This window comes from Cucurbita maxima, unplaced genomic scaffold, assembly GCF_002738345.1.
Source record: "Cucurbita maxima cultivar Rimu unplaced genomic scaffold, Cmax_1.0 Cma_Scf00007, whole genome shotgun sequence".
Classification (NCBI taxonomy): Eukaryota; Viridiplantae; Streptophyta; class Magnoliopsida; order Cucurbitales; family Cucurbitaceae; genus Cucurbita; species Cucurbita maxima.
In genome coordinates, this window is record NW_019272023.1 from 3,994,559 (window position 1) to 4,007,167 (window position 12,609).

The 12,609-nt window shown below is 37.3% G+C and overlaps 3 protein-coding genes across 4 annotated transcripts; 1 reads left to right on the forward strand and 2 right to left on the reverse strand.

Moving 5' to 3' along the window:
* The first annotated feature begins 40 nt into the window (after positions 1-40).
* On the forward strand, positions 41-4,724 carry LOC111482217 (protein tas-like). 2 transcript variants are annotated; one of them, XM_023127904.1, is made up of 12 exons: positions 41-177; positions 261-360; positions 465-573; positions 1,054-1,142; positions 2,264-2,320; positions 2,484-2,592; positions 2,703-2,804; positions 2,884-2,948; positions 3,341-3,444; positions 3,537-3,601; positions 3,847-3,901; positions 4,326-4,724. In XM_023127904.1, exons 1-12 carry the CDS (start codon positions 120-122, stop codon positions 4,484-4,486), a joined length of 1,074 nt encoding a protein of 357 aa, XP_022983672.1. In that variant the 5' UTR covers positions 41-119; the 3' UTR covers positions 4,487-4,724. The 2 variants fall into 2 exon arrangements, with proteins under 2 accessions (XP_022983672.1, XP_022983673.1); XM_023127905.1 differs by lacking the exon at positions 4,326-4,724 and adding an exon at positions 4,014-4,319.
* A 1,588-nt stretch (positions 4,725-6,312) lies between these two features.
* On the reverse strand, positions 6,313-9,835 carry LOC111481886 (DEAD-box ATP-dependent RNA helicase 21). The gene is made up of 2 exons (XM_023127481.1): positions 9,510-9,835; positions 6,313-8,804 (listed from the first exon to the last, which is right to left on the reverse strand). The coding sequence occupies exon 2, from the start codon at positions 8,791-8,793 to the stop codon at positions 6,637-6,639; it is 2,157 nt and encodes a 718-aa protein (XP_022983249.1). The 5' UTR covers positions 8,794-8,804; positions 9,510-9,835; the 3' UTR covers positions 6,313-6,636.
* A 779-nt stretch (positions 9,836-10,614) lies between these two features.
* Positions 10,615-12,387, reverse strand: LOC111481972. The gene is made up of 2 exons (XM_023127597.1): positions 11,789-12,387; positions 10,615-11,351 (listed from the first exon to the last, which is right to left on the reverse strand). The coding sequence occupies exons 1-2, from the start codon at positions 12,365-12,367 to the stop codon at positions 10,713-10,715; spliced, it is 1,218 nt and encodes a 405-aa protein (XP_022983365.1). The 5' UTR covers positions 12,368-12,387; the 3' UTR covers positions 10,615-10,712.
* Between the last annotated feature and the right edge of the window lie 222 nt (positions 12,388-12,609).

The window sequence follows — 12,609 nt, forward strand, 5'->3', positions numbered from 1 at the left end:
TTTTTTTTTTTTTTTTTTTTTTTTTCATTTGGAAGGTTATCTTGTTAGTCGGCTCACTCTTGTAGCAGTGAAGTTCTTCTGGTGTTCCTGCTCCCGACCTTCTTCTTGCTTCTCAAGGAATGGCCGTTCCTTTCGTTAATCTTGCTCCGAATCTCACAGTTTCAAGGCTCTGCTTCGGTTCATTCCAATATATATCTTGCTTCTTATCTTGCAATTCTCTGGTTCCCTATGACCTAATTCTTCATCTCTGATTTTCACAGGTACCATGACGTTCGGCGAGCAGAACTCAATGTCTCAGTCATTTCGCCTCCTCGACCAAGCTTTCGATGCCGGAATTAACTTCTTCGATTCTGCAGAAATGTATTTTTCTACACTCTATGGCGCCGCCTACATTTGTCATCACTACAGAAGTCCACTTCCTGAGTTTTATGTTTGTTCCTTCTCTAAATATACCTTACGTGCAGGTACCCTGTGCCTCAATGTTCTGAGACTCAAGGTCGCAGCGAGGAGTACCTTGGACATTGGATCAGAAGCCGAAAAATTACTCGGGATCGTATTGTTTTAGCCACGAAGGTTTGTTTGCTCGTATGTGTGCGTTCCGTAACGCTCGCTATATTTCTGCAATTTGGCCACCGACTACTTTGGCTCGCTATATTCATTATTAATTTTTGTTATTGTCGTTGTTGCTGTCTTTGCGATTGGCAGCAATTCCACCATTTCTTGAGATTATTTGTGAATTTAGCTCAGCTTGATTTTTTTTTTTTCTTTTCTTTTCTTTCTAAAGAATAGGTATTTAATAGCGCAAAGAGTTGATAGACAACTAACAAACTGAAGTAAGAATATTAGTTAAATAACTTCATTAGTTATAACAGTGTAAGCTCTATTACACCCCCTCAAGTACATGACGGGAGAGAAGACATCACCTGATTGTTTTCCCTCTTTGTTAGGTTGCGTTGGTTTTAGGAATGGCCAACATAATTTTGAATTTCTTACTTAAAATTGAGTGTTTCTTGGAACTTTCATGCTGAGATAAATTCTGAAATTATCATGCAGGTTGCTGGACCATCTGGGCAAATGACTTGGATACGAGGCGGTCCAAAGTGTTTGGATACTAAAAATATTACAGAAGCAATTGATGCTAGGTCAGTAGTGTGAAATCTCTTATTTTCGCGGATAGATTCATAAATATCAGGGATAAATACATTTTTGGTTCTTGAGGTTCCACAAAGAATTTCTTTTGGTTTCTAAGTTTTAAAAACCAAATCTTATAATTTAATCCTGTCAATATTTGTAATATTAAAATGGTGTTCTATCAGATTTTTTGCTACTTGCATACAGAAGTGACATTTCTGATTGATTTTATATTAATTTTGTGGATATACGGCAATATTTACTAAAATTTCTATTTTTATATGTTAACATGACAAAAAAATTTGAAACCCAATCTTTTCATCCTTCCCTCCCGGTTGTCCACAATCGATAAGATATTCATGGCTAGCTATCACGTTGTCTTTATTAATTTCTCCTCTTTCCAAAGGTTCTCCTCTATCTACAAATTCCCCTCATTCAACTATCCTCCCTCGGACGCTCCTCTAGCTTTGAAAGGCTGGCTCACCTGCTACATAGGAGGTAGCAACATTACTCAACTAGTGTGAGGGAATGGGATAGGGAAGGGAAGGGGTAGACTGGTGATGGTGGACGGAGAAAGGAAGAAAGAGAAATTACATTTGAGCTTTCTTTTTTTTTTTTTTTTTTTTGCCACATCAACAATAAAACATATATTTTTTATATAAAAGTATTGCCATATCAACTTAAAAACAATATAAATCAATTAAGAAGTGTCATGTCAACTTTTTTTTATTATTGCAGCCTATGAAAACCAAGGGCAAAGATCATTTTGAAGTATTTTGAAAACTACTGAGGTCAAATTCTAAGGTTTTAAAAATTGAAAATTGAAGATAAGTAGATAACCATATGGGGAAAAAAAAGAGATAAAGGATGTATTTATTCCTAGATATGAATATCTTTGTAAGGCATATTACATGTTATTAAATACTCTTGGAAGGATTTCCAATTGGAGAAGTGTTTTGTAACTCATTTGGAAGGGATTTATTACCTTTGTTGTCACATTTCATATTAATGAAATTGTTTCCTATCAAGAAAAGAAAAGAAAATCTTGGAAGGAAGTATAAACTCTTTTCACTCTAAGTGAGGTGAGGAAAATAAACCATCTTCTCTGATGTGAAATATCTATCTTGTGCAGCTTAAAGCGAATGCAAACAGATTTCATTGATATTTACCAGATTCATTGGCCTGATCGGTTTGTATGTACTAACTTAATCTGTGAGATATTATGAAAGCTAAAATGTTTTGGAATTTTTTCAGTTCGTTATTGCCCTGACACTATTTTTGTATTTTGTTATATTATTTTTTGTTTTAGTTGTGAGAACAACATAATCATTTGTGTATGTTTGTCTTTTAAGGTATGTTCCAATGTTTGGAGAAACTGAATATAATCCATCATGGCAGTATTGTTCTGTTACTATAGAAGAGCAACTTTATGCGCTCAGCAAGGCTGCTGATGCTGGTAAGGTAGGCGATCATATTGCCATGTTCCTCTCTCTCTCTCTCTCTCTCTCTCTCTCTCTCTCTAAGATAGCATGCCGAGTTTTCAATCAAGTTGGAATATCTTGTGTTTTCAGATCAGATACATTGGCCTCAGCAATGAAACACCTTATGGTGTTATGAAATTTGCACATACTGGTGAAAAATATCCTCACTTTCCGAAAGTTGTATCATTGCAGGTGCTTGATCTCAATATTTTGGTTCTGATTCTATTTTGTTGTATTTATTGCTACTAAATGAAATATTTCTACTCTGAAGAACTCGTACAATTTGCTTTGTCGAACTTTTGATTCTGGCCTTGCTGAATGTTGTCATCATGAGAGGTAATAAATCATCCCAAATTTAGTCCATGAATTTTTCTTGTTGTATATAATAAGTCATTGAACTTAGAAAAGGTGTCTCTTTAAGCCTTTAAATTTTCAATTTTTTTGTCTAGTAAGTTGTACAACAAACATCTAATAGATCGATGGTACTTTTATTTTGTTTGATAGGTCTTTTACCTATTTGACTTTTTTTTTAAAAAAAAAAAAAGTTACGAATCTAATAAACACAAATTGAAAATTCAAACCTATTATACAGTTTTATGATTTAGTAGAAACCTACTTTAGACACAAAACTGAAAAGTTAGGAACTTATGGCATCTTTTAAAATCCATAGACACATTAAAACACTATTGAATGTTTGTTATTGTCATTTCACATTTGACCTTTTGCAGAATCAGCTTATTAGCGTACAGTCCCCTGGCAATGGGCATACTTTCTGGGAAGTATTTTTCTCCTGAAGGTGGTCCTGAAGATGCCCGACTTAAGCTTTACAGAGGTCTCTATAAAAGGCTTTCTCATGTCATCTTTTCTTAACTTAAACGGAAAGGGGGTTATTACAAATTGATGAAGATGCTATTTTCATTCCAGGAAGATATTTAGAAGGGGAATCGAGATACAACCTAACCAACAACATCATCAGAACAGCTACAATGGTATGCAAATTTACAACTTTTGCTTATTTTTATTTTTAGTACATGAAAACTGAAAGATAACAGACCGATGAATTGTAAAGCTTTTGCATTTTCTAATATTGAAGAAGGGTAACTTGTAACATGATTGTTCCATTGTTACTATTACTTAAAGTTCATAATAGAATTTGACATGAATGCTTCAAAGTATGTGAACTGTTACACATGATGCTTTCACTAACCTGTTCTCTATCGTGGATTGTCTGTAGGAATATGTTAAGGTTGCTAAGAAATATGGCCTTCATCCAGTCTCCCTGGCAATTGGTTTGTTCTCCCTTTTCTTTCACTCTTTGTATATTGTTTCATTCGAGGTGTGGCATATGATGGTGTAAAGTAGGTTGTAAGCCTTGCATAATTACATGTTTTTGAAATGCAGAACAGACTTAACTAGCTAGCTATCGTTAGTCTGCAGACGATAAAACCTCATATGAAGAAATTGCTGAACTATCTTTCAAGATAGAGCAGAAGAGGAAATCATTGTTCTTGAAGTGTGAACTCAAAACTTATACGGAGTGATAGTAAAAAATAGCTCCAAAGGCTGTAGCGTCTTTATGCATAGGATTGATTATGGTTTTTCGTCTCTTTTGTTGCATTTGGTCAATAGTTTTGCTTGTTTCTTCTTTTTTTTTCCCTGCCATTATCTATGTTTTTAGTTCTCCTAGCAATATCTAATTTTCGGGTTTGGCAGCATTTGTTCTCAGGCATCCCCTCGTAGCAAGTGTTGTGTTTGGAGTTACCAAGTCATGGCAACTCTTGGATATTGTAAATGCAGTTAAGGTTGAGCTCACACCTGAAATCATTTCTGAAATAGACAAAATTCATTCGAGGTTTCCCAATCCATGTCCCTGATTTGGAATTTTCTTCCATGATTCGAGATTTTTGGTTTGTTGTGTAATGTTATTCACTTGTGACCAAAATGGAGCCAAGTGTAAAAGGAGGATAATTGTTGTGAAGAGGGTAAAGTTTGTTCTTTGGAAAATACACCACAGTGCTCTTAGCAGCAATCATGATCTTCACTAGCGCCTTCCATACATGGCTATTGCCCTGAACTGGTGCCTTCTACACTAAATTATTGCAGATTTTTTTATTGGGTCGTGGCTCTCCCTTGTCACTCTAAACTTGCCTTCTCATCCTTCTTCTCAGGCCACCCTTTCAAGATGAAGAAGGCTCTTTTTGGGTTTACTTTTTTTTTTTTTTTTTCTTTGGAATCTTTGGTTTGTTTGAAAGAACCAGAGGATATTTGCTGACAAAAATATTTCCTCTCATAGTCTCACTGCCCTTATATATGTATATATATATATAGTAGGTCAAACTTAGTGTTAAAAAGACCATATATTGAAATTTGAATTTTAAAAAATTATATTCAACATTATATTATATATTTTTTTGGATTATACATTATCTATTACATTTTTCAATAGAAATAAATTATACAATAAAAATTCTTCGAAAGAAATATATTGTTAAAAATGAAGAAAAAAAATCACTACAGGGAATCTCTAACCCGATTCTTGTAAAAATGAGGATTGAAATAGGGAGCGGGAAAGCCAAGGACGGATAAGACTTCTCCATCTATTTATGCATAAATCTATTAAAGTTTAAAGATACTAATTCCTAAAGGGAGTGAAAAAGAAAGAAAAAAAAAATCAAAACATTAAAAAAAAAAAAAACTCTTATCAATATCTTTGCCCGAAAGACTAGGAAAACATGTATGCATAAATGGAAGCTATGAAAATGGAAAGCTACTTCAACCTTCCAAAGAAACTGGAGAACCAACATTCAAGCTTGCCACTAAGAAGAGCATATGGATCAGCATTATTCATCTCCAACAACAAATGACCATATTACTCTTATTCCAATGGTTTAATTAAGATTGGAACAACCACGAACAAAGAACATAACCACAATAAAACCCCCAAATCTTGCATTCTTCATGCTCATCTGAGAAAAATCAAAGATCGACTCTTTGTAGAAACAATATAATTCCAATAAGGAAGGCTTGACATGTGATGATAGCAACACCAAGCTGCCTAAAGTAACCATGGGACGAGCACAAATCATGGAAAAAAAAAAAAAAAAAACTTGAATTTTCAACACCCACTGAATCAAATTCCTCTATCCTGACATGTATAATTCCATATCTGATTTCAAGCTCAGAAGAAGAAAGTTCATGAGTTTTTGATTTGCCATAAGAAATCAGAAAACAAAGTTTCTGCAACAATGGTGAAACACAGAAAATAAGTAAACAGGTAATAATCCATGGCAGTTCCACACCTACTTGCATTATCCTATGTTCAAAGAAACCTTAGAAAGAAAGGAGTATTTTCTAAATTCTGTCTCTAATCAGATCTTAGCAACAAAAACTCCCAACTGCCTCAAAGAACATCCATCTAAAGCTTAACAACCTGAGGAACAAGAATCCCATTTCCTTTTATAACTTCTGCAGAAATTATAGAACATGATACGATAGTCATGAAAGCATAATATATCAAACCTTGCTTTATAGCAATGAGTGGGGCGCCCGGGAATTGTCCCATCTCCAATATCCACGCCCATATGTTTCAGGCTACAGACCTTCTCGGATAACTTGAGGTCCATAAATTGCCCCAAACAAATACATCATTGTCCTACAAAACCGAGTGAAAAAAGGAACTCGACAAGGATCATCGAGCAAATACACAAAATACCCTAAATCAGTCCAGCTGTTTTACTATTTAATAAATCTGTAATTTTCAGCACAGCAACCCATGATGAAACTGGGTAGAAATCCTGATAGGTGAATCTAATCAACGAGATGAAAGCAAGACTCAAGTAGTTGGTCTTACGCCAAGAACATCTTAGGATTACAAATGACAAGAAAATTTACTAACGATAAAGTACAGCATGAGGTCTCCGAGTCAGCCCGCGCTTTTTCGAAGAATCCTGCACCCATGGGCATACGGCCTGGGTAGTCAATACAGCAACTATAACCATGTAAATGTCTTCAGAAACATGCCTTTTTAATGTGCAAAAAGAGTTTCATTACGCCGAGGAGGTCTATCAGGAATACTCCCAGGCTTGAACTTAGACGCCTCATGCCTTGCCAATTCAGGAGGCACAGGACTATTGCTTTGGATAAGCATTTGCTTGAGATCATAAAAGACATCAGTATCCTGTAAAGTCAAGAACGTTGTGGCCACACCCGTTTTCCCTGCACGGCCAGTACGTCCAATACGATGTGTATACATTTCAATGTTACTGGGCATATCATAATTTATGACATGAGCAACATCAGGAATATCAATCCCACGACCAGCAACATCTGTGGCAACGAGAACATTATATCTCTTCGTTCTAAACCCTTCCAGACTAATTTCCCTTTGCTCTTGTGACTTCCCACCATGCAAAGTTGTTACACGATACCCTGCCTTGTCCAAATTTTTTGCAACATTATCAGCATTCTTTTTGGTGTTAACAAAAACAATAGCTGTTTTGTCACCCAGGTTATCAAGCAAATTCTGCAATCTATAAAATTTCTCTGATTCCTTCATCATAATAACATGTTGAGATATTAGGTCAGTTGCCTTTCCAGCAGTTCCAATGTTAACAACAACAGGATTTCTTAGATATTTTCGAGCGAGCCTCTCCACAGCAGGGGGCATGGTAGCACTAAACATATATGTAGTTCGATATATTTTCTTCTCATCAAGCTCCTCATCCTCGTTTTCAGGTTTAAGATTGCTTGAAGGCATTGCATCTAAAACACCCATAACTTGAGGCTCGAATCCCATATCTATCATCCTATCAGCTTCATCCAGAACAACATAATTACATTGATTAAGTACCGCATAACGCCTCTCCAAACAATCCAGCAAACGACCTGGAGTGGCAATGACAACCTCACAACCCTGCCTAATCTTAAATCCTTGCTCCTCAATCGATTGACCTCCAACAATTGAAACCACTTTAATACCCAAATAATGAGAAAACTTCACAGTTTCATCCTCGATCTGCTGAGCAAGTTCACGAGTGGGAGCCATTACTACTGCATAAGGCCCTTCAGCCTCATTCTCTTCGTTTATGGGAGGCAACCTTGTAATATAAGCAAGCATGGGAAGAACAAAGGCAGCAGTCTTACCAGACCCAGTCTCGGCAATCCCAATAACATCACGTTGTTGTAAACCCAACGGAATGGCAGCCATCTGAATGGGGGAAGGCGTCTTATAACCAGCCCTTTCTACTGCCTTAAGAAGTTCCGTCGTCAACTTACTCTCATTCCAACTTCTCATGGGGCGAGGGATCCTGGATCCCTTATAGGATATATTGAAGTCCTCCCTAAAAATTCTCCAATCCCTCTCAGTCATTTCCTCTAGCTTCTTTTCGCTCCAGTGCCGATCGACTCTCATATCAAATGAGTCATACAAATCAGCAGCTTTTTCCTTAAGTTTTTGAGCTGCAGCCTCCTCTGGTTTTTCCTCCACACCATCTTTCTTTCGTATCTCCTCCCTCATCTCCTTCTCATTCTTAGCTGCAAGCTTCTTCTGCTCACGTCTGTCCATGCCAGCACGGAACCCTCTTCCAAACAAAAGTTGGGCCTCGTGAGGATTTTGGTATAGTAAATTCATGTCTCGAGAAGTATCCTCAGTATTTTCCCAATCAAATGAGAAGCGGAATTTCTCACTTGGTTTAATAACACGTTTCTTAGGCTTCTTAGAGCCAAGATATTGTTCTTTAATAGCATCCAACTCTTTATCACGCTCCCGCTCAGCAAGTTTCTCTAAGCGGGTATGCTCTCGAGCTTTGGCCTCTTCTTCACGCTCCTTCTCACGATTCCGTCGCTCCAAATCCCGATCACGATCTCTTTCCCGATCACGAGCCCTATCTCGTTCTCGATCACGATCTCGATCTCTTTCCCGGTCTCTTCCTCGATCACGGTCACGACGATCAGAGTCAGAAGGCTTGTGGTTGTCAACAGAATCATAAGAAGGTTTCTGAGAACTGGAGAGAAGTTGGTCTTGGCGGCGTCTTTGAAGAGAAATTTCTTCTTGGCGTCGTTGAAGAGCAAGTTGCTCGCGTTGAGCTTTAGTCAAGAAGACCGGTTTGTTATCAACAGCAGCAACTAAGGGCTTAGAAGACGAAGAACCAGCCAAGTTCTCAACACCAGCAGGGCGTTTCATCACGTTTAGTCCTGAAAATATAATACAATAGGATTTAACACACATTAAAAGAAATATAAAAAAAAACATTATCATGAGTCTGTAGTATGTAATACAGTTCAAGTTTCAAGTCTTAAAGCAAAATTAAAAACAACAATATTATTTATCCATCAAATGTTGCCATAGTTTAATTTGTAATGTCACCTCTCAGTCTAGATATTTGCCTTAAATGGTGTTGACTCACATCTAGCTATCAAACCTACAATCCACATTGTGAACAGTACAACATGCTACGTGGGGTTGATTAACAAATATGCTCCTGAAGACCAATTTTCCCTTTGTGGAAGGGAAGATTTATACATGGTGTCAATCTATCATACATTTTTTCTACAAATTTCAGTAGCGGTGTAATTTGGTCGGGTTGGATCAGTTTTCCAGTTCAATTCAATCCCTTTCACCCCTAAACTTCAGTATGCTTAACCATCAATTCTCTAATTAAAATGAACAGCCACATACCAAGAATCCACGAACACGTATAAGCAAATAAATTAAGTACATAAGCAAACAAGACAAAGCAGGCAAAACAAGAATGCAATGTTCTACAAGTGGGAGATCAGTTATTAGGGCCCGCTCATTAATCCCTACTGATTTGAAATCCCAAATTACCAAAATTAAAATCCACTAAAAACCGCATTGAAGATCGAATCAATTTAACTGTTAAAACAGAATTTACCGACCGTTTTCGAGTGAGCTGTTTCTCGGATAATCTAGAAGAAAGAAGAGGTTCCCCGCGGCAGAGGGAAACTAACGAACGGTAACGAACTAATCGCCGTAGGTCTTTCGACCGTCTAAGAGAGAGGGCTCGAACTGCAGGTGTGGCCTGTCGTCGGGGCCTACAGTCACTGAGGTCGCGCAGGATGTTCGCCGTCACGTGTAGCTGCGTGGGGCTCAACACAGAGGAGACTCGCCCGTCGCCGTGGGAGAGAACAAGCAGCGACTGAAATGAAATGAAAAGAAAGCGGCGAAAACGGGAGCGAAAGCGTTTGTGATATTGGCAAAATTAATAAATAAATAAATTAAGATTAAATTAAATTTAAAAAAAAAAAAAAAAAAAAAAAAACTTGACGAGCATTTTTAATTTTCTAAAGTTCAATTCAATATAATTTAATTTTACTATTGAAAGAAAATAAAATTTTATACTAAAAATGAAAATGCTCGTCTCTCAAGTTTCTCTCGAAACAACCGAGATCCGATGAAAATTTGCACAAATATCTTAACGAGAGTACTTTCCTCGAGCTCTGATAATGTTTGTTATAAAATAATTATCAAAATTTTCGCTAATAAACTTGAGCAGGTTCGGGATCGAATAATTTATGTTAATCAAAATATGCTCATACCTAGGCAGATATTCGATAATCTGATTGTAGCTTACAAGAGATTCTTCATTATATAAAGATCTCGTCACAATTTGTGGTAAGATGAAAATTATATGGGTTTTAGTAGTAGTGAGTAAACTCGATCAATGAATGACTAATTTCTAGTAATAGAGTATAAAACCAACTGGGTTAGCTAATATCGTCTTAACCAAGTTTTGCTGGTCAGGCCTATTATTTGACGTATTTTGGGATCGCAAGCTCAAACTCTTAACTTCTAAATCTTTTCCTTTAGCCTCGGTTCTCTAGGCAAGGTTGAGAAGATACCCTTCTAACGCATGGGGTCGGACTTTGGCAACTGAAAAGTCAAGGACGAACGTTCCACTGATACCTACAGTCACCAATGGGTGTCAAGAAGAGAATCTACACTCAAATACTCCGTTCTTGATTCTCCTTTAACTGAATTCTCAAACAATACAAATATATGTGTGCGTTATATATAACCTTGTTGAGCTCGAAATAAACGTTGAACACGATAAACTTGGAAATCGAGTAACCGTGTTTTTGTTATGGACCAATACCGAGCAACAAAGGAGTTACCCTCAACAAAGGCTCCAAAGTGTTTGGCAAAAACTTTCTAGCAAAAAGAAAACAAATGGAAGAGGAATTATTAGCACACGTTGATTCAAACCTTATCCTGTTCAAGAACTCATCGTTGATATGATTCCATCCAAACTTGCCCGGATGAGGGCCTCCCTTAGACCAATCAACCCAAGTGATGCTCCTATTATGGTTCCATTCAGGCTGCACCATGTTCACCAAAGTTGGTATGTAATGCTCGTCCATGTAGCATGGTGGGAGGCAATAGTTTTTAAAGATTGGGTAGTACTTCGTGTCCGACACGATGCTAAGTGCGAGTTCTCGATGTACCTCGAACCATTGGGAACCCTTTCGCCAGTTCGTGATGTTTATCATTGGCCACATTTTCGGGTTGTAGCGGCCTCGGCCGAGCTTTCTTGGATCGTCGAATGAGCTGATGAAGCTTAGGTTTGAGGTGATGAGATGGTTATAGACTGTGGTGAAGTTGAACAATGGGATGCATGAGTCTGAGAGAAGAACAAATCTTTGGTTTGATATGTCTAAGAGGGCGTTTGCTAGGAGGCGTCTCTCTGCATCCACCATGCTTGCAGTCCCCCAATACACAGCCTGCAATTAACACTTAATGGCTCAAATTAGCGTAAATAAACTTAATTCATAAAATTTTCATTTATTTGAATTCAACTCAACTCAAATAAGTTTTTTACCGAGTGCAGCTCAACTGGGTTAAACTCAACTCAATTGAGCTGATCACATTCTTTAGATTATTAGGTATTTTAAACACCCGTTAACTTTTATTTGTAAATTTACCACATTAAGCTAGCTCAATTGAAGAAAGATAGTCGTTTTTTACCATTTTCAAGTAAATATTTTTAACATTTTCAAGTACGAGTAGTTTTTTTAGGTTATCGGGTATTTTGAACACCAGTAAATATAACGAGCAACATTATTTATATATTTTTTTGTTTGACCAAGAACGATAGTAATTTCGACCGTTTTCAAGTAAATATTTAAAAAATGGAAGATAAAAAAACATTTAAACCAACCTGACTAGGGATCCTTCGACCATAAAAAACAGAAGTTGGAGGCATTTCATGAACATAAGAAGGATGAGAATGAACATAAATGGAGTAAAATCCATGGTGGCCTTCAAAAAACTTCTCCCAAAGATCCACCAGAGGCAAAGGACCAGCCGTCAAAAACATGAACGCCACCTTTCTTGGAGCTGTCTTGTCACTCACCTCCAACATCCTTGGAACCATGCTACTTCTCCAAAACAGCTCCTCATCACTCATGTTGTGAAGCAAAGACTTGTGTTCTTCAAGGGAGATGACGCTCGAACCCTCGGACGAGCTCCCATTTCTCGGGATCGACAAAACAAGAATCGACGGAGGCGGAGTTGGAGGAGGGGAGAGGACAACAATAGGGGGTGCAAGCAGAGACGACGGAGACGGAGCGGGGAAGGAAGGAGGAGGATTCGGGGTCGTTGGATTTACGAGAGAGAAGGTTTTGACGTAGAAGCACATGATGAGTCCGAGAGAGAACCCGACGAGGAAGAAGAGGAACTGGAAGACGTGTTTGAGGTGAAAATGGAGATTGATGTGGGATTTGAGATCAAACCCCATTTTGAAAGTTGATCAATGTATGGAGCTTTTGGGTTGGATTTGTATATATTTAGATATAATTAAGAGAGCTTTAATCTTGAAGAAGATGAAGCTGATGGAAAAAAGCTTTAATCTTGGCATGTTTTAAGCTATGGAATTAATGATTTTACCAACATGCCAGCTTGTCTTTTGTTTTTGTTTTTTTTTGTTTTTTTTTTTTGTTTTTTTTTTTTTTTTTTTTTTTTTTTTTTTTTTTTTTTTTT